Raw genomic sequence first — 20,165 nt, forward strand, 5'->3', positions numbered from 1 at the left:
GCTTCGAAGAATTTCTGCTATGTATAACAATCGTTTAAGGATGAAAAATATCATTTTAAAAGATTTATTATTGTTACATGTATTACTTGAAAAATTACCATACATAAGTATCCATTAATACAAATGACAAATTTACAACAGACAGTGAAAGTCTAGCTGAACTATGGCAAAACCATCTCCAATATACAGTAAATCAGAGCTCTATAGTCATTTTATCTGTCGTCTTTAGCTTTCAGTGATTTGTCTACACTGCAAAAAATGAAAATAAGCAAATATTCTTATTTGCCAGCTAAAAATTCTTATATTTAGGAAAAAATTCTAATTTCATTAAAAAACTGACTACACTACAAAAAATGGCCTGTGAAATTTAAATTGCTTAGATTTTTATTTTTTTGCAGTTTTGTTACTGGAATGATTTTGAACAGTCTTTAAGAATTATATCACCCAAAGCAAAACCAATCATTCATAGACATTTTAGGACTGCAGTATCCATCTTTTGTGATATACTTGCAATAGTTGCTGGTAAACATTGCACATACATGGTTAGCTTCCTGGTCTCCTTGATCGTGCTGCTCCGATGGTCCAGAGTGCTGCTGGTGTTGCTACGGATCAGAACTGGCATGGAGGAGGAGGGGGCATGGCCAAAGTGGTGAGAGCGGAGGCCGTCATCTGTGAGTGACAAGGGCCTGTCTATGGCTTTCACAATAACTCGCTCTTTATTTCCCGTTTCCTCTATGACTCACATTCCTGATCTGTTTCTTGACCCTGCGATCTGCCCCTTTTCCCACACTCACTTTGGAATCCTCACCACAGGCTTATAAGATGGTACACAGTAAAACATTAAAATGATGCTTTATGCCTACTGCATTTCCCTGCTATACAGAAACACAAAAAATAGTACTACAGCACAAGCAGAGAATGGAGTTATGTGCAGGTTCAGGGAGCCTAAATCTACGAGGGATTCAAGCTCTTTCAGAGTGTTTCAGATGCTTCAAACAAAGGTCGATAGTTTAGGTCGAGAAAGTTGAGAACTGTGCGACTGTGACTCTTTATACTCAACTGGTTGGTTGAAACAAAGCCTGGTCTGGAGTTTTACTTTCTCGACCTGAACCATCCTTAACTGAACTATCTTAGAAGCATGTGCTACATTCAACCCAAGTTCCCCATTGACAGATATGTCACACAATGTCCTGGATACTAACCTGAAGAGGGGGGAATGGGCCCCTTCACTGGTGCTGGGCAGGTTCCTGGCTCCTTGCCCTTTCTGGAGTAATGGGAGATAAGAGCCGTGTTTACAGGACTATTTATGAAATCCAAATTCTTGCTAAAAAACATTCAATATGCTACTGGTTAATATTTCACAGGTGCTATAAGTATTCACACAGAAATGTCCATTTTTAGAGCGCTACAGTTTTGACAGAAGTGGAAAGCTTTACGAAGGTTTCTCCAAAGTGGTCATCTTGGATGTAGAGGGGTGGCTGCTGAGTGAGCGGCTTCGTGCCAGTTTGGTCCGCTTCGTCTCTTTCCCTTCAGATCCAAGAGAGGACAATAAATCACCGTGATCAATCAGCCTCATATCGAAGCCTTTAGAGGTACCCAGGCCAAAAGATAAGTTAGTGCTGTCATGGTCATTATTCTTACATAATCACAGAGGGCTTGGACAGGGCTTGTCATTTCATATTGACAATTCATAGAAATCCAGAATAATATTCATTAAGTAGTCTGAAGAATAAACAGCAACATTCCAATGTCCATTGCCCTTAACAATTGTGGTTGACCAAACCTGGGATGTTCCCGATCCAGATTCATAGCACATAACTGGTATCAGAATCAGACCACTGAGCATAAGGTGTGGTGAAGAGTCAAATTACTCACGCTTTTTGTCTAAATGCTTGTCACTTTCAAGTCTCCCTTCACTCTGATGTCTTTCTAGCTGCTCCTGTGCCAGGTGTGAGAAACAACATGGTACCAATCATTTAAAAGGCCCATTGTAAATCCAAGTGAAACAAAGGGGGTAGCGAGTGGCTCAGTGGGTTCGTGCCCCAGCCGTGGCACAATAGTCACATGTCTGTGGCAAGGCCGGTAACCCCAGTTCCAGGGGCGTTATGCATTGACTGACCCTGTGCTGCGACCTCCAAGCTATGGAAAGCAAGACGGAGTCGAAGAAGAGAATAATGTACTTGTGCAAATGGCAAATTAAGGATTTATTATTGATTTATTATTAAAATACTGCAAGGAGACAGAGATATCCTTAGTCTATTTCGTTACTTTCGTTTTCAGGGAATGTCCACAGAGCCGGAGGTAGGACTCAAACCCCAAGCCATGCAGATGTTCATAATGCTACCTACAGGACTATCATGTGTCCTACCTAGTTTTATAAGACAAAACAAACATTAGTGACTCAGGGGGAAATTCTGGTGCATATAGCAGCATGGTACGGAAGAGTGACGGAAGAGAGACAAACATACAGTGCAAGATATGGGGCAAGACAGTAAACATAGTTGGGGCAAATAAATTAAAAAAGGTACACCATACACAAACAGAACACCCTAAAAAAGAATATCAAACAAACAAAGAAATTAATTAAATAAACAAAAATGCAATTAAACGTGCAAAGAGATAAAATAATTCATTAACACTGATGCCTTAAATGATGTAATTTGCAGCAGAGCAGAGCCCTGGATTTCTCACCATCTCCAGCAAAAGGGCCTCCTCCGTCTCTTTCTTCTGGTCCAGTAAGTCTCGCTCATGTCGCTTGTGATACTGGCAAACAGGGGAGATATCAGAGGTCACTCATGCCAAGAACAATGATAATGTGAACCCAGAGGAGTCAAAGGCATTTCTTACTGGTTCGGTGATGTCTAGTTTGTCCAGTTCCAGCACAGTCTGAAAAAAATGCAATCCTTCTTATGAAGCAGTTCAACCACAATGATGGAACAGTGAATGTAAATCACTGCAACTGATCAGAATTTGACATCACAGGCCTGCTGGGGTAATTTCTCATCTGCTGGTAGTTTAAAGGTATGGACACTGAGAGCACCTTCTCTGGGGAGAACCTCACCTTGCGAACGCTCGCCACCACATCCTGGTCCTTCTCTCGGCAAAGCAGTCTGCGTACGCAGAACTCCAGCTGCTGTAGCAAGTGCTTATCTGCTGGCAGCCTGATAGACTCCTTTAGCCTGGGCAGCATGCGGCACAGTTTGTACCTGTGGATGTTAAAGTTCACTATACTCCATTGTACTCATCTATAGCACCACAGAAATAAGTCTCATCGTCTCAAAGCCAGTTCCGTTACTATAAAATGAAACTGAATGTAATTTTAACACCAAGGGGGAACTGCTTGTAAATTTGTACTTCAAAATTCCATACCTAACATTGGCTACAGGGTCATTGACCAACTCCAGGGCCAGTACCAGGAAATATTTACAAAAGTAGGATTTAGAGAAGAGGTCCATGGCTATTTCACATAGATCCAAATAGCGCAGCCTATTCCAGTAACTTCTGCCTTGGGCAAGTTCTGGAAGACAGAAGGCAATTTCCCACACTCTGCATTACAGTCTCACTGCTATTGTCCAGATATTTCTATTTCTATTGTGACAAATGTGACAAAAGCTAAGGAATCATTATGGCATTGTTTCCCCAAACTTTTTTTTCTGCCCCAGCACACTTTTCATAAGGTAATTATCCCACGGCACACCACTAATAACACATACTTTTACCAATAACAATTATCACATTGCTCTTAACCTGTTGGTTCAGGACCAAGTACATTTCTGAAATTTTATATTCCAGTGTGTCACGGTATACCAGCTGAAAATGCTGCTTTACAGTAGTAGTGCTACTTATGACCTCACTACTATTGCTACCTTTAGCATTTAGTCGATGCTTTTATCCCTAAATTTTAAACTGTGTTACTAAGCATGCTCTTTTATGAGTTACCCTTCTGCTAATGATCATAAAAGATCCTGAAATTTGCTCATATAACGTCTCAGAATTTGCAAGCATGCATGTAAGCCTGTGTGTCTGTTCACTCACGCTCAGCCACTTTGCTTATGATCTCTTGCCGTTGCTCTTGTTTGCGGTTGTACCGCAGGAACACGCACAATGTTCTAGCTGCTTCTTTCTGGACTGGGAGCACATTCTGAAGAGAGATGCAGCAAGACATAAACATTGAGCCAACCTTCATCATCTGCATGTCCATGTACAGCATATAGCAAGATAGCAGTATATACAGGCAGGCCCTGGGATATGAGTGTCCAGAAAACTTGTACATACAATCAGACTACCATAGAGCCTATAATATAAAAAATTTTGGTTTAATACAATGGTTCCTACTAACAAACACACGCAGCTTCAGCGGATCATCAGCTCGAGGTACAGTACAGTATGTAGTTACTTTTATTATTACTGTATTGTGCACAGTATTATTATTATTCCAAATGACCTACAAATTCAGACTTTGGAAACAGAACTTGTTTGTAACTTGGGGACTGCCTGTAAAGTGTTTGTGTTTCGGTGATTGATTCCGGTAAGTCGACTGAGAAACTTGCAATGGCGGTCTCACGTTGGTGGTGACAATGGTGAACATCCTCTGAAGGAAGCGAAAGTAGATCTGGTCCCCAGAGACAATGCGGGGCAGGCAGGCGTATCTCTGCAGTAGCTTCTCATGGACACGCCAGCGCAGTGAGGCGGCCGCCTTCTGCTCTGCAGCTGCCAGGGCTGGAACCAGATCTGGTATGCTCACCTGGAGACACGCAGGGAGACCAAGAGGCAGTAAAGGCCATAGGCCAGCAGAGGGCGTTCACCGTTTCGGAGGTGACAGCGCACTGGATACCTTGGTCTCAGGCCCACTGCCCTCTCCCCGCAAAGTGGCCAGCTCCAGAGTTTCCTGCAAGTGGGTCATGAGGGCATCTAATACCTACAAGAAGTAGAGTTACAGACACCATTAATACTTCTTTTGCTAGACAAAAATAACAGACCTACATACACAGAGGAGCAGAAAAGTTTGGCTTAGTCAAGTCTCACTTCTCTAAATAAGGCATAAACCATATGTCGCATTACACCAAGTCGTTGTTGTTTGTTTTCATATAACCACACACCTCAAAGTGGTTTATCCCGCTTATACCATGGCTTACCACAGAAACCTTCAACAGGGAGGCGCTTGCATTTTGGAAACCAAAGAAAGTTATTCTGATAAAAATTACTGCTTATTTATAAGTAAAACGTCACACAAGTTTCTATATTAACATGTTTAATAAAACATTAAAGCACACAATACAGAACTGTTATGCTGCCAGAACTACCTGTGTAGTTACACAAAAATAACTAAAACCTACGTGACTATAGAAAATAGTATTTGCCAAAGCCGTGCTATAGGTGCAAATAAGCTTCTGTAAACATTACACATTTTTACAGATTTTAATGCACAATTACCAAAGGTTTATTGGATGGATGAATAGACAAAACCTAACCCTAACTATGCGATACAACTGAATCTCCAGGCTTTATCCACAAGTCAGCCCAGTGTTTGTCTATCTAAACAGGAGTGTGCTTAGGCTCTAACCTCCAGGGAGTCATCCTGCAGCAGTATCACAAGGTCTTTGTGGATGCAGTGTACACTGGGTCCTAACAGTTTGGCAACCTGTAAGATGAAGGAAGAACTTATGTCAGGGATACCCCCCCCCCAATCAGCAGCATGTGGGGTGACTAGATAATCCATGACAGGGAGGACACTTTGAGCTAGAACAAGATTTGTAAGTTACCATTTCAGTCAGGAGGACCTGGATTTCACTTAAGCACGTGTTCTTGCTGTCTGCTAGTTGGCCGTCTCCTATAATCATGCATGTGTCATTGATGTTAATGAGAAACAGCTGGATGAGTCTTTCAAGGAAATAGAACCAACAAAAGCACAAGAAGAACTTAACTATTTAGCCATGCACTTTCAGTTTAAAAGCAGTTTGTAAAACCTGAAGTACCTCAAAGTGTCCTCCCTCACATGGATTATCTGGTCACTCTACCGGTACAGTATCTGGTGTGTTTCAGGAGCCACGACAACTGGCCTACTTCATGGAAGCCGGCAGCAGTCGTGCGACGCACAGAGATCTCAGGATCACGGCACAGGCTGGAAAACGTGGGGTACAGCTCAGACAGGAAGTGCTTAGGCTGCACATACACCACCATGGCCTGCAGGTGGTAAACAACATACCCAGATTAAACAAGAAACTGTACTCAGTAAAGAGCAGTATAGCCTATGTCTAATATCATATGACTCACCACAACACCCAAGCACTTTAAAGCGGTTGATGGTTAATCTTAGCCAGAGAGGGTTGTTGTGTATGCAAATTTTCATTGCAATTCACCAATTAGATTACTAATTAGAGGAATAATTGGCTGAAGAGTCCTCACACCTGTATTTTAACAGCTGACCTAAAGGTTATCCTAACAACCTGCATACACACTAGACCTTTGAGGATAAGACTGGCCACCCCTGTTTTAGGGGAACTGCTTGGAAGTTTTTGGGTTCCTCTGAGTGCAGAAACTTTAAAATGTAATATCGGTTTCAAAATACATACTGTATGCATGCACACAAATGCCCATAAACATGCATACAGTAATGAAAGGAACCTTATTTTATGCCCATTTTTACTTAGTGACTTTTTCCGACAGAGGCAGCATTTTCATTCCCAATCCATTACAACCTATACCATTTCCCCCAAAATAATGACACAAATGTAACAGTTTTTTTGCCATTCCAGCCTGCAGTAGGGATTAAACAAGTTGCAGTTATCAATGGAAATGAAAGTACCTCCTGTCCACTAGGGGAGCTTGCATTATGGACAAAGGAAACTTTGGTGTGATCTGTTTGGAAAACGCAATTATCTTTATTCTGTGAACCTGGTGGTAGAACTTTATGGAAGTCTACATGGTTAAAATTGTAATGTGGAAAAATAAGAATGAATCAGTAAGGGATTATGTGATGAGAGAATTTATTTAAAAGAAACTGAAAATATTGCAGGAACATTGGGATGAGAACAATGGCAATACTAGGTTTTTAGCTTTAGCTACAATCCTTTGTTAAATACAAGGACTTTTTCTTCTGAGTGAATTCTAATAATTCATACAAAGTTCCAGTTTCTGTGCAAGTGTCTTGCCTTTGTCACACACTTCAGATTAAATAATTCCTGGTATGTTTGTCTAGGTATAGGTAGGTGTGAAACACACACATTGATACACACACATCTCACGCTTACACATCATACTTGTACTTGCATGCAATGCCTTTGCAGACTTTGGTGTGAAGTGTGGTTTGACCCATTCTTATCATAATTAAAAGAGGACAACAGACACAATGCAGGTCCTATGTTCTAAAATTATCTATGACGTGTATCCTGTTTTGACAGTGACCTGTTCTTTACATTCTGATGGCACTGCAAGACTCCTCCACCACTCAGTCATGTACAGATGCTCCTCATTTTATGAAGGTTGTGACCTTCATTTTGAGCAGGTAGATTTTTCCCACATGTGAATGTAAGGAGATACTCACGCTGACCTCTCTCTCTGCTTATCAGGTGCACATGCACAGATACATAGTGCACAGTGTCACCCAGCAGTGCAATGGGGACTCACTGGGAAGTTGTAGGCACAGTTCTTGCGCACTAGCGCATACTTGCTCTCCAACTCCAGGGGGTAAGTGGGGGCCTCACTGTTTCCGTTCTCCTGCTGGAGGCCCACGATGCACAGCTTCTTGTAGAATTCCAGGAACCACAGGTGCTGCTCCTCCGTGAAGCTCCCTATGAAAAATTGGCACATTTGTGATCACGGGTCTCTTCTAGAGACAGGTACCAGCACTGTAGACTGGACATTGAAATGCATCTACAAAAAAATCTATTTAGGAAGTTTGTAAAGATTCAACAGTTTGGTTTGTGATGCATTGTGGGTAGAACAGCCCTGAACTACTGGCTTCATGTGGGCGAGATTACAGATCTGCATGATGGGAGGATTATACTGCTGAAGCCCCTCCCCCAAACCCCCTGAGGTTATTTAGTACAAGAAGCAGATGTAGAATTGAGGATGACCAGTAATTGTACAAGGGCTGCCTTAGGCTGTGTTTACCTCACTGACAGCGGTGCATCTTTCACTTCATATTTGTGAAGTTATTGACGCCTGTCACAATTCTGCTACTCATGCTACCAGCAAGAAGCAATATCTCCTTAGACGACACACCTGAGAGGCCGTGGCAGAGCCTTCCATACTGGCATGACAGGGAGGCCAGGGCAGCTTCCTCAGCCTGGAAGCACTTCTCACAGAAGGCCTTCACCAGGGGAAAGATGATGCGAGTCCGATCCTCTGCAATCGAAGGTGGAGATGGTGCCAGAGACACTTCCCAACAAGCAGCATTGCACACAGGAAACATGCTGTGTGGGATGGTCTTAAAGCGGTGACTGGGACTTGCCTGGTTGAGTAACAGAAATGTAAAGCTCGCCCAGGCAGGGTGTGAGAAGCTGAAGCTGAATAGACTCAACAGCTCTGCAGAGCTGGTGAGATAACAGGATCTGAAGCCAAACAGACTCAGCAGAGCAGGTGAGATAAAAGGAAGTGAAGTGGAACGCACCCAGCAAAGCAAGTGAGATAACAGGTAGTGAGGCTATACAGAGCTACAAGACAGGTGGCGAAGGCTAGGCACACTCACCACTGTCAAACATCTCCAGGAGGCTGACAATTGTGTCAAAAGCAGCCAGCCGCACCATACTTCCTTCATCCTGAGCCAGCTCCATGAGCTCTGGCAACACCAGCGTCTTGGTGGGCTCCACCCTAGGAAGACAATGGAACCTGGGATTTGGGAATTGAATGCTCCACACACAGAGTTACATCTTTCTCCTTAGCATGTCTAGATTCTCTCCTTCCAGCTATACATGTGCTGTGGTTGTTACCCCAATTTTTCTACTGTAGGATCTCCCTGGTTGTTTGATTACTTTGCTTCTGATGTTGATTTATGGCACGTTTGTACATACATTTGTGAATAGTGTAAATCGTTATTGGATTCTTAAGTGAGGTGGGCTTGTAGGGAATAGCTGCCATTTGTTACTGATATCTCATTTTCTCCTGGCTTTGACAGGGAAACACTGCAGTTATCTGTATGTCCTTATGGTGTATTTCTTTGTAGGTTATTTATTTTCATGTTTAGAGATTTTTTGGTTGTTATGTTGGCCTGGGTTTTCCAGAAGGCACCACCCCCACCCCCCCTCCGTGCACTTCTACAAATAAACATGCCTATTGCTTGTATCGTAATGCTTGGGCCCCTCTCCTTTGTGTTGTGGTCTGACCTTGTCACACAAACACACACATAGTCATAGTCATGCCCTCATTTGCATTCACACTAATATTCTGCTAGATCATGGATGCTGGAGCCTCCAAGCTGAATGCTAAGCCAGACCCTGAGAGGTACACATCTTATTCTGTTGACTGATGAGAATGTACAACACCAGAATTAATTCCTGAAGTTGCACAAAGCATGGGGAGGAGACCATGTTCCAGAACTTCTATTTTCAGCCCATTAAAGCAAATCCATTCGCGCTGCTTCAGCTCAGCACCTCTTCTACATTGCTCAAGCAGATTTTCAGACTGCCGAGTAGAATCAGCGGAAGCCTCGAGTGACTGACCAGAGGAGATTCTTACCCAATTCCTCTGGCGATGCTCTCCAGCTGCCGGCACATGCAGGATCGCACCTCAAACTCCATGTCTTGGCACAGAGACAGGACCATAGGCAGTAGCTCCTTCTTTACCCTTCACCCAGACAAACCAATTCCAGAATCAGGCAAATCGTAACTGAAATTTAAATTTTATCAATTAACCAGCCCTAGTGCAGGGTGGTGATTGCAGAACCCAGTGCTAAGGGGATATGGTGCAAAGGATGGTCATGGCTTGAGTGATTTGGCACAGCCACACTCACAGTGGGGACTCAAACTTGAGAGCCACCTTCCCCAGAATGCGGCAGCTGGCAAGTCGGGCCGGCAGGGTCTGTGAGAGCTGTGCCTTCGATACCAGTGGGCCCAAGATCTGTGGGTCAGTAAAATGGGAAAGAACACTGAGCCTAGGAAATGGAAAACGGATTTTGACCTCTGGCCATTTAGTCTCGTCATTACTCTATTACATTTTATAAATATTTCCCAATTGCTAGCAATGTCTTACTTGGTATATCACAATAAACAAAATTATTTTTCTGAACCCATGTCAGCTTGCATTTATATATGTCTGGTCATATACACTACCAGCCAAAAGTTTTTCTGCAGAATGAGATGTTCTATATTTGCAAGTTACTCATTTAATATTTACTAAAAATACACTCAGTATTCTTTGCTAACAAATATATTTACAGTGTGTTCACCATTTTTAGTACCTTTATCAGCAAGAAAATGTCAAGCCTTTGATTCATCAAAGTAACCTCCTCTAGCAGTTATAACAGCAGAGCTAATTCAAGGCATTCTTTCTACAAGGGACATTAAATCCTGTTGTCTAAGCTCCTTCCAACACTCCTGGATCTTTGCCCACATGTGTGATGTAGTAGTTGGCTGCTTTGCCTTGAACTTTCTATCCGGTTCATCCCAAACTAGCCCTATTGGGTTCAGGTCAGGTGACTGTGGTGGCCAGGCCATGAGCTTCAGCTTTCCTTCTTTTTCTTTCCTTTGCAAATAGTTGTGACACAATTTGGAGGTATGTTTAGGGTCATTGACCTGTTGCAATAAAGAATGACTGACCAATGAGTGTTGCCTGATGGAGAGGCATGTCACTGCAGGATGCTATGGTAGCCTTTCTGATTCACAGTTCCAGTCACTCTATGCCAATTTCCAGGTTTAGATCCAGCAAAGCATCCCAAACCATCACACTGCCTCCTCCATGCTTAACAATGGAAGTTACATACTGTGGCAGCATCCTCTCCTCGGTGCGGATGCACATAACACAACCTTGAGGGACCATAGATTTCAAACTTCAATTCCTGTCCTCAGTACCTTACGCCAGTCTTCTGCATAACAGTTTCTGTGTTCTTTGGTCCATTCAAACCTTTTCCTTTTGTTAGGAACCCTCAGAAGTGACTTTCTGGCTGAAACACAGCCATTTATCCCCGCCTCCGTCAGTCTTCTGTGCACAGTTGAAGTTGACGTGCTGGTGCCATGGCATTCATTCAGCTGCGCTTTGATTACTAGTCCATTTCTGTTACGTAAACTGGTGACTCTTATGAACTTGTCTTGTGGCTTAGATGTGGATCGAGGCGTACCAGTCCTCTTCCTGTCCAGATTACATACAGTTTGTTGGTGTTTCTTGATGGTATAAGCAACTGGGAGGAAAGGAATTTTCAATTTCTTGGCAATTGCTCTGTAACTATAGCCTTCGCCTCTCACAGTGACAATTACTTGTCCTTTCTTTGTTGCTAGCTGACATCTGCCACCCATAATCAATGTTTTAGACTCACAAATTGTCTCACTACTAACATTCAAAAACCTACCTAATATAATTATAATGTGGATCATTAGACAAGCATTAGATATTTAATGAATTATTAAGTGACAGCCAATGGGATGAAACAGTTGACTAGTGCATTTAAAGTTAAACAACAGGCTAGAATTTGACTATGCCATCACCACACAATAGGATGACAGACATGCACTCTTGCATATTATTTCCATGTTATAAAGGAAACTTGCTTTATTTGACTTATATTTTCATTTATAGTTGTTCACTCAACAGCTTTCCAATGTTTAACAAGAATGAAAAATATGTAGTTTATGAAATAAACAGAAAAGTGGTAGGAACCTTTGGTGCAAAAACCTTTGACTGGTAGTGTATATAGTATACCAAACATCCCCACAATCTTATAAAAACCTGCTATTTTCTTGCTGTGGGGACCAGTTTTTTGGAATAAGCTCAATTTTATAATAATCTGTTAATGCAATCAAAAAACTAAAAATGTCAAAAGACTTGTATTTTATTTGGCTACTTATGGTTATGGATAGTGCTGGGTAGGGGTTAAGGCTGTCATAGTTAGAATTAGGGTTATGCCCATGGAAATGAATAAACAGTCCCCACCAAAGATATAAATACAAAGCTCTGTGTGTGTGTGTGTGTGTGTGCGAGCGGGTTTACCTATCCTTATGGGGACACAATGTCCCCATAACGTGATAAATATCAGTTTTTTTTCCCTTATGGGGACCGGTTTCCTGGTCCCCATAAGGGAAAACTCTATTTTATAAAAATCGGTGACTGCTATGAAAAAACTAAAAATGCAAAAACTCTTGTATTTTGTTAGGTTACTTATGGTTATGGTTAGGGCAGGGTAGGGGTTCAGGTTGTCATAGTTAACGTTAGCATTTTTCCCATTGAAATGAATGAGCGGTCCCCATAAGGATATGTTTACCCTACATGTGCGTGCGTGTGTGTGTGCGTATCTAAAAAAACAGACGTGCACACATTGTACATGTGTGTGCTTAGCTACCTCTTGTCTGATCGTCTCCTTCGGCAAGACATCAATAGCTGAGAGCAGTGTCTCGAGCCATGCATTGCTCACCACTGAAAAAGAGTCATGCAACATAAAAAAATACACAAAATATACAGGCGACGCATATTTGGCTATTTTAGTACATACAAGACACGGGCAAACACACGCGCGACAATAGGGAAATACAACCATTAACATTAACAACAACAATACAATAAGGGCTATTTACAATAGCACGTGGGACATGTTGGGACATGCGCCCCGTCAGTGCTACAGTAGATTGGTTATTGATCTAATTTTCCGATGCAGAAATATGGCAAAAAAATTACTAATCAATGCATTAAATTCAGCTGAGGTATAAAAATAATTCCATTTGTTCTTGCTACTTGTACTGTATCTCTTTTCCTGCACTTCTGTGTAACTTCCTAGTTAGTGCCGGTGCTTGTGGTCAACCAATCAGAAAGTTTATTACTCCTCAGTAGTTCATGTTTGAAGGAAAAGTACCTAATCTGGAGTAAGTACTGAAAAATGGTTCTGGAACTGCCTACAAGGAACAGCAATCTGGCTGAGTTTCTGTGGTGTGAACATGACAAAAGTCCCTGGTTCCGGGAAAAGGTTCTGGTTCCAAAAAAAGCATTTGAAAGTTCCTTTAATGAAAGTGTATTATATATCAGGGGAACACATTAATATAACAGGACCATGATTTAACTAAAATGTTTTCAGCAGGTAATGTTTTCCGCAAGTCACATCTGAGGGCTATGCCTCTTGTGTCAGATGAAAAAACCAAAATGGAAAGTGAGTGCTTATTGTTTTTTTTTTTTTTTTTTTTTCTTTTGAGCACAAAATGAATAATGACTCATTTTTCAATTTCTAATTTTGTGCTCAAATCAAACATGGAAGAAAAAACGCATAAAGAGGGATAGCAACAATTCATTTGGTACTCAAAATTTTTAGAAAACTCCGGCCCAATCCCAAACTATACCCTCGACACTCCGCCTTCATTTCGAGTCACACTCCCACCGAGTCACCCTCACAACATGCCCTATGCACTTAAACTGAAGGAAATTATCACAAGGAAGATTTGAGACAGACTTGCCCTCGCAGTGCCTTTTTACGGTCTTCTTTACCGGAAAGAGGAAATGCATCACGTAGTGATTTGACAAAATGGATCCATCAAGAAGCTGTATTGTATTTTCTTTAATGACATATCAGTTATTTAAAAAAGCACAAAGCTTATCTAATGCGAGAAGATGACGGCTACTGAGCATTTTGAGGTATGTACACGTGTCATATTGACAATTGTACAATTTCTACCATAGCTAACTTAGTTTACACGCATAAAACATACGCATTACTTCTGTACCAAATACCAGATCAGATCTGTAGAGGAAAAAAACTGGAAAATATGAAACATAAATTGTGATTGCTGGTGCGATGTTGATTGGGTTTGTGTATGAACGTTTCTTCGCGTGGTTTCTAGTTTGTAAAGTACACAAAATCTCTCTTAATCGGATCACGATAAAATCTAGCTGTACTGACCAGCTACAAATAGCTGCTTTCCTTTTTTTTCTGCAGCAATGAATTATAACATGTAACATAGACTTTCTATGTGTATTTCACAGAATCCAATTATTACATTATCAAGAACATGACATTGTGTATTTTTTTCCTTTTTTCACGCTGTTCTATTTCCTGTGCACTAGGAATTGTGGGATATGGAAGTGGTAGTGGAATTGCGCGAGCCACCATTGTTGCTGACTTGCTTCAGGAGGGCATAATCGACCACTCCTCCTTAGCCCTTGCTGCTTTGAGACACACTTCAACATGGTGACGGATCTCAGGAACGCACAAACGAAGGCAGAGTGGTGAGGCGGAGTATGTAGGGACCGGTTTGGGATTGGGCCTCCCTCTGCAACCCACCTGTCCTCCTGCATTAATTGTCCCCAGAAACCGGGACAAATAATATAGATGGGCCGCTGCATTTGAATTGTGGTCCACTTCCATTTTGGCATTTGTAGTGGTGTTGTGGTTTTTGTATTTGTGGCTTTTGCATTGTCTTAAGCCATCTGGCCCACCATACTTATCGGTATTCTGGTGAGGTGGGAAAGAAAGGTTGTACACAGAAAGCGGGGAAAGGAACGATGCAGCTTGTAACGATACAGGAAAAAATGTTTAAAACTTTTTAAGGATATACACTGAAAAAGGAACAGTTCAATAGTTTTCTGAACGGAATCCAATTTAAATGAGTTGCAAGGAGTAACTGGTTGGTGTTTTGACAGAGATTTAATGACTATCATATTCTCCGGTGAGTGTTTGCCACACCAGTTAGCTAACAATAGCAGAGCAATGTATTTGATTATAACTAGTGAGGAAATGTTCTCTTGCTAAGAATTTATGAGGTTTAGCTTTGCTATTTTTGTTTTGAGGTGACTAATTAGAGTTAAACTTGATTGAATAAAGTAAACCTACACCAGAGGAAACTAAGGGAATTTTTTTACTTTCTGGACCTGAAATGTTCACCTCTGTTAAATGTTGCCCTGCTTGTGCAGGTTTATGTTCTTGACAATCCACATAAGACTATTCGTCAGAAAGATTTGCTGAAGGACATCTAGCGGATGAATAGCACACAACGGACATGTAGGGGAGCTTTTCATCAGACCAGAGGACGAATTTGATCCCCATCGCTTTGTTCAGATGAACATTGACATGTTATTACACTCCAGTAAAAGAAAAGGGACAGAACACTACCCGGGTAGACGAAGACTGGTCTCATTTAATTTATTTATCATTTTCTCAGAGCTGAAAGTTATTTTATTATTTTGGTTATTTTATCCGCCGTAATGGGTTTGACAAACGGAATTGAAAAGACATTGAATTTTACAACTGAAAAGAAAAACAACCTCCAGAAGAATTGAATAGGCGGTCTGAATGTAAATCTCTTTGGATTTTGGAATAATTTATGTTATTCTGAGACTAGATAACCAAAGGTTAAAAAAGGGGAAAAGTAAACAACTGTTTGTGTTGATTTTATAGTTAAATAAATGCCAGCTGTATGTTCTGAATAACATAAGTGTTTTTTTCCTTTATTCCTCTACTCTTCCTTGCAAAGAACAGGGGGTACATTTGAATATAATCTTTTTAGTAACTAGTAATCTGTAATCTATTACATTTCGAAGTTAACCTTCCCAACACTGGTACTGGGTTCCAGTCAGAATGCAGCTTATTCCAGGATGCAAATGGCACCAGGGAGTGAACAACTGGATGCTACAGTACTGCATGAGCAAAAGTCAGTCTTAACAGTGATCAAATAAATGGTGTTAAAATGAACTTTCAGTTTAAAACTATGATTTTATGTCTGTCAAAGTGTCAGGTTAACCTCTCATAAAGTCACCTCAGTATTTCCAGTAACCACCCATTTAAAATATTTTTGGACTTGACCATTAGTACACTCGTCTGGCTAATAAATACCTCACTGAGTTAACTAATTAAATTCACTAATTACTTGAGCTTGTGGTCAAATGTAACGAATACATGGAATGGCTGAGGTGCCATAGAGGAGAGGTTTGGGAACTGAAGCGTGTTAATCTAGACATCCAAGATATCAGTACCTTTTTGGAGAATATAAGGAATTATTGGTAGTTTTTATTGTGTTACTTTTAATTTGCATACGTTCTAATGTTAAGTTGAGCTTTTTCTGAGCAAATATACACTTACTACCCAGATAAATGATGTTAAACATTTTCTTTAATTTTTGCACAGTACAGTACTGTACATACTAATTATGTTACATAGTAAATAATTCTTATATGGATATCCTGCTGTCTTGTGCACTGCAATTCATTTGAAAGCTTTCAGAGGCTCATGCATGTCGCCTGTGACTTCACAAACTGATCATAATGAAAAGGTTGCATTTCACCTCAGACCTCTAAAATAGACACACACTGACCTGCATCCCGGTGTTCCAGGTAGAGAAGGACAATCTGTAAAATGGAGTGTGTATGCGTCTGGATGAGGACAATGTCATCTTGCAGGGTGGTCAAAAATGAGGAGGCTGCAGCCAGTTGTAGCTCCATCCCACCCACATGGAGCACTTCCTGCATGTGAGACATAGCTCAAATCACCAGGACTGCTAGTGGGCCCCAGCATGCTCGGGTCTCAATGGTACTTCAGCCCACCCTGACTTTGGGTACCACCCTCCGGAATGTCTCAGCAGGGTTCTGTCGCACCAGATTGGGCAAGTTCATGACCACGCTGGCCCTCTGCACTTCCTGGCCCGAGCTGGATTTCAGAACAAGAACACAGGCACAGTTATTATTGAGCACTTTCTGTAGACCATGGATACTTCTTCTCGAAAAAAAAAGAAATTCCTCTCATGCCTGGAACAAATACCGTAAAACTAAGCTTCAGTGGTACCTCTGACAAGACCGATCATGTGACATAAGGTACATGAAGACTGTGGACATTCTTGAATCACTGACACAATTAATTAGTCTAATTGACAACAGGTCAGTAACATGATTGGACATTAAAAGGAGCCTCTCAGAGAGGCATAGTCTTTTAGAAGTAAAGGTGAGGAGGGGTTCACCATCCTGTGAAAGGCTGCATGGGCAAGCAGTGCAACAATTTAAGGATAATATTGCCATTTCTCAAAGTAAAATTTGGGGATTTCATCATCTGTGGTAAATAATATCAATAAAAGATTATGAAAATCCAGAGAATTCTCCTTATGCAAGGGAGAAGGGCGAAAATCTGTATTGGATAGTCGTGATCATTGGGCCATCAGACAGCACTGCAGAGACAATTCTATATTGGAAATCACTACATGAGCTCAGGAACACTTCCAAACACCACTGTCTGTGTACAGTTTGTCGTTGCACCCATAAATGCAAGTTAAAACTCTACCATGCACAGAAGAAACTGTCATCTCTAGGCCCAAGATGGACTGAGGCAATATGGATAATTGTCCTGTGGTTTATGTTTATTATGCATTATGAAAGCTTTATGAAGCTCTCATCTTAAATGCAGTACAAATATCTTCATAATGTAGTACAAACCATCCTTGATTCTTATACCGACCATTATAATGCATTATGAGGATACATAATGCATTATAAGATGACAGCTTCAAGAATACTAGGAGGTGTAGCCTGATCTGCTCAACATATGTCCATTGTGACCCTCACCAGAAAAAGTGGTGCAAAGAGTAGATTGAGCTCATAGCCCAGTTCAAGACTTGTCATTTAATTCCTATATTTACTCCATATATAGAGTATTCTGCATTTATCACAGAAACATTTCAAAACTGAGGTTTGTTCTTGTCACGATCCGCTCCGTTCGATCCCGATGTGTGCCATGTCCACCTCGTTACCTCGTGTGATTCCCTGATTGTTCTCACCTGTGGCTCGTTACCAGTAGCTTGTCTTTTGCATTTAGTCCTTGTCTCAGTCAGTCTACCCAGATCCGTCATTGTATTGTTACTGTATGTTTGTTCGTGGATGTTTGTGCCTGTCAGCCATCCCGTCAGTAATAAACCCCGTCTGTCCTTATTTACGGCTCCATTTGCCTGCTTTCCGGCTCGCCTGCCTGGCAAGCGTAACAGTTCTAACTAAATTAATGCATTTATATTTAAAAGATGAGACTACTGAAGGGGAAATAGAAACATATTATTTCCTGATTAACCACTTAGTTAAAGAAAAGCACTAAATGCTCCATTCCTCCTCTTTATTGGAAAGAACAGACAGCAAATGAAACAAGAAACATTTTTTGCCACAAAAATTGCATTCCCACCACAGAAATCCCCATCCTAAAAATTACATAAATTAGGATAGACAGATATACAGATGGAGACAGGCAGGTGGGCAGATGGATGGGCAGGCAGATAGACAGATGAACAGACGAACAGGCAGGCTGTCAACAGACAGACAGCAAATGGACAGACAGATGGACAGGGGGACAGGCAGACTGAGGACAGACTGGCAGGCAGGTAAGCAGATGGACAGCCTGACAGAGAGGCAAACAGACAGATGAATGGCTAGATTGACAGGCAGACTGATGGACAGACACTCATGTAGACAGGTGGAGGTGTGCCCATGATATCTTACAGGCTGAATTGCTCAATCCAAAATTTTTAGCACATCAATATAGGCAATAAAGTGTTGCCATTTCTTAACACACCCATCAGCCACCTCTCTAAGAGGTCTTTTTAACCATGGCAGTAACCTTGAAGAATGTGGCAATTTCCAATACAGATGCTCCTCTAATTACGAACTTTCAACTTATGAACTTTCAGACATACGAACGAAGAGGACTGTACGTCCAAATTATGTTAATTGGGCTCCCGTTTCCTGTCTGCAACACCAAGTTTTTTGTTTCTGCGCACCAAATTCTGCCTAATATGACTTATGGCCGCTACTCCCACCGTGCAGCAGCGTAACATGCGTAATTCCAGCATCCTAGTTCTTTGTATTTGCGTATACCCTTAAAATTATTTTGAATAACGACTTACGAACATTTAAAATTATGGACGGCCATTAGGAACGTATCTTATTCGTAAGTAGAGGACCGTTTGTACTGTAAATTCTGCATTGTGCCAAACGTGAGAAAAATGTAATAATATCAACCTGCATGCAATACAAAGACAACAGGTCAGCTGTAATACTATAAATGGTGATCAATGAGCATTGACTCCAGTCTGACTCCCAGAAAACAAAGAGTTCCAATAATGCTACAAATTTTGGGCAGAGGGTGAACATACACTCACCTAAAGAATTATTAGGAACACCATACTAATACGGTGTTTGACCCCCTTTCGCCTTCAGAACTGCCTTAATTCTACGTGGCATTGATTCAACAAGGTGCTGAAAGCATTCTTTAGAAATGTTAGCCCATATTGATAGGATAGCATCTTGCAGTTGATGGAGATTTGTGGGATGCACATCCAGGACACGAAGCTCCCGTTCCACCACATCCCAAAGATGCTCTATTGGGTTGAGATCTGGTGACTGTGGGGGCCATTTTAGTACAGTGAACTCATTGTCATGTTCAAGAAACCAATTTGAAATTATTCAAGCTTTGTGACATGGTGCATTATCCTGCTGGAAGTAGCCATCAGAGGATGGGTACATGGTGGTCATAAAGGGATGGACATGGTCAGAAACAATGCTCAGGTAGGGTGTGGCATTTAAATGATGCTCAATTGGTACTAAGAGGCCCAAGTGTACCAAGAAAATTTACTGTAAACGATGCCCAATTGGCACTAATGGGCCTAAAGTGTGCCAAGAAAACATCCCCCACACCATTACACCACCACCACCAGTGGTAACAAGGCATGATGGATCCATGTTCTCATTCTGTTTACGGCAAATTCTGACTCTACCATTTGAATGTCTCAACAGAAATCGAGACTCATCAGACCAGGAAACATTTTTCCAGTCTTCAACTGTCCAATTTTGGTGAGCTCGTGCAAATTGTAGCCTCTTTTTCCTATTTGTAGTGGAGATGAATGGTACCCGGTGGGGTCTTCTGCTGTTGTAGCCCATCCGCCTCAAGGTTGTGCGTGTTGTGGCTTCACAAATGCTTTGCTGCATAGCTCGGTTGTAACGAGTGGTTATTTCAGTCAAAGTTGCTCTTCTATCAGCTTGAATCAGTCGGCCCATTCTCCTCTGACCTCTAGCAT

At 41.5% G+C, this 20,165-nt stretch overlaps 1 protein-coding gene across 2 annotated transcripts in view; it reads right to left on the minus strand.

Annotated features, from left to right (window-relative positions):
• Positions 1-20,165, minus strand: part of LOC111838318 (serine/threonine-protein phosphatase 4 regulatory subunit 4-like) — a 29,705-nt gene that overhangs the window by 1,115 nt on the left and 8,425 nt on the right. The window contains exons 3-23 of one of the 2 annotated variants that reach the window (XM_023801165.2): positions 16,666-16,768; positions 16,437-16,584; positions 12,488-12,561; positions 9,950-10,056; positions 9,676-9,783; positions 8,690-8,811; positions 8,224-8,346; positions 7,627-7,790; positions 6,064-6,183; positions 5,564-5,641; positions 4,835-4,918; positions 4,565-4,744; positions 4,036-4,141; positions 3,370-3,517; positions 3,062-3,206; positions 2,848-2,886; positions 2,692-2,763; positions 1,876-1,939; positions 1,437-1,527; positions 1,203-1,264; positions 540-615 (exon numbers count right to left, since the gene is read on the minus strand). In XM_023801165.2, the coding sequence (XP_023656933.2) occupies positions 540-615; positions 1,203-1,264; positions 1,437-1,527; positions 1,876-1,939; positions 2,692-2,763; positions 2,848-2,886; positions 3,062-3,206; positions 3,370-3,517; positions 4,036-4,141; positions 4,565-4,744; positions 4,835-4,918; positions 5,564-5,641; positions 6,064-6,183; positions 7,627-7,790; positions 8,224-8,346; positions 8,690-8,811; positions 9,676-9,783; positions 9,950-10,056; positions 12,488-12,561; positions 16,437-16,584; positions 16,666-16,768 (2,214 nt within the window). Of the gene's footprint in view, positions 1-539; positions 670-1,202; positions 1,265-1,436; positions 1,528-1,875; positions 1,940-2,691; positions 2,764-2,847; positions 2,887-3,061; positions 3,207-3,369; positions 3,518-4,035; positions 4,142-4,564; positions 4,745-4,834; positions 4,919-5,563; positions 5,642-6,063; positions 6,184-7,626; positions 7,791-8,223; positions 8,347-8,689; positions 8,812-9,675; positions 9,784-9,949; positions 10,057-12,487; positions 12,562-16,436; positions 16,585-16,665; positions 16,769-20,165 lie in introns of both variants that reach the window. The other variant, XM_023801164.2, reaches the window with a different exon arrangement.

Source organism: Paramormyrops kingsleyae, chromosome 19 (assembly GCF_048594095.1).
Source record: "Paramormyrops kingsleyae isolate MSU_618 chromosome 19, PKINGS_0.4, whole genome shotgun sequence".
Lineage (NCBI taxonomy): Eukaryota > Metazoa > Chordata > Actinopteri > Osteoglossiformes > Mormyridae > Paramormyrops > Paramormyrops kingsleyae.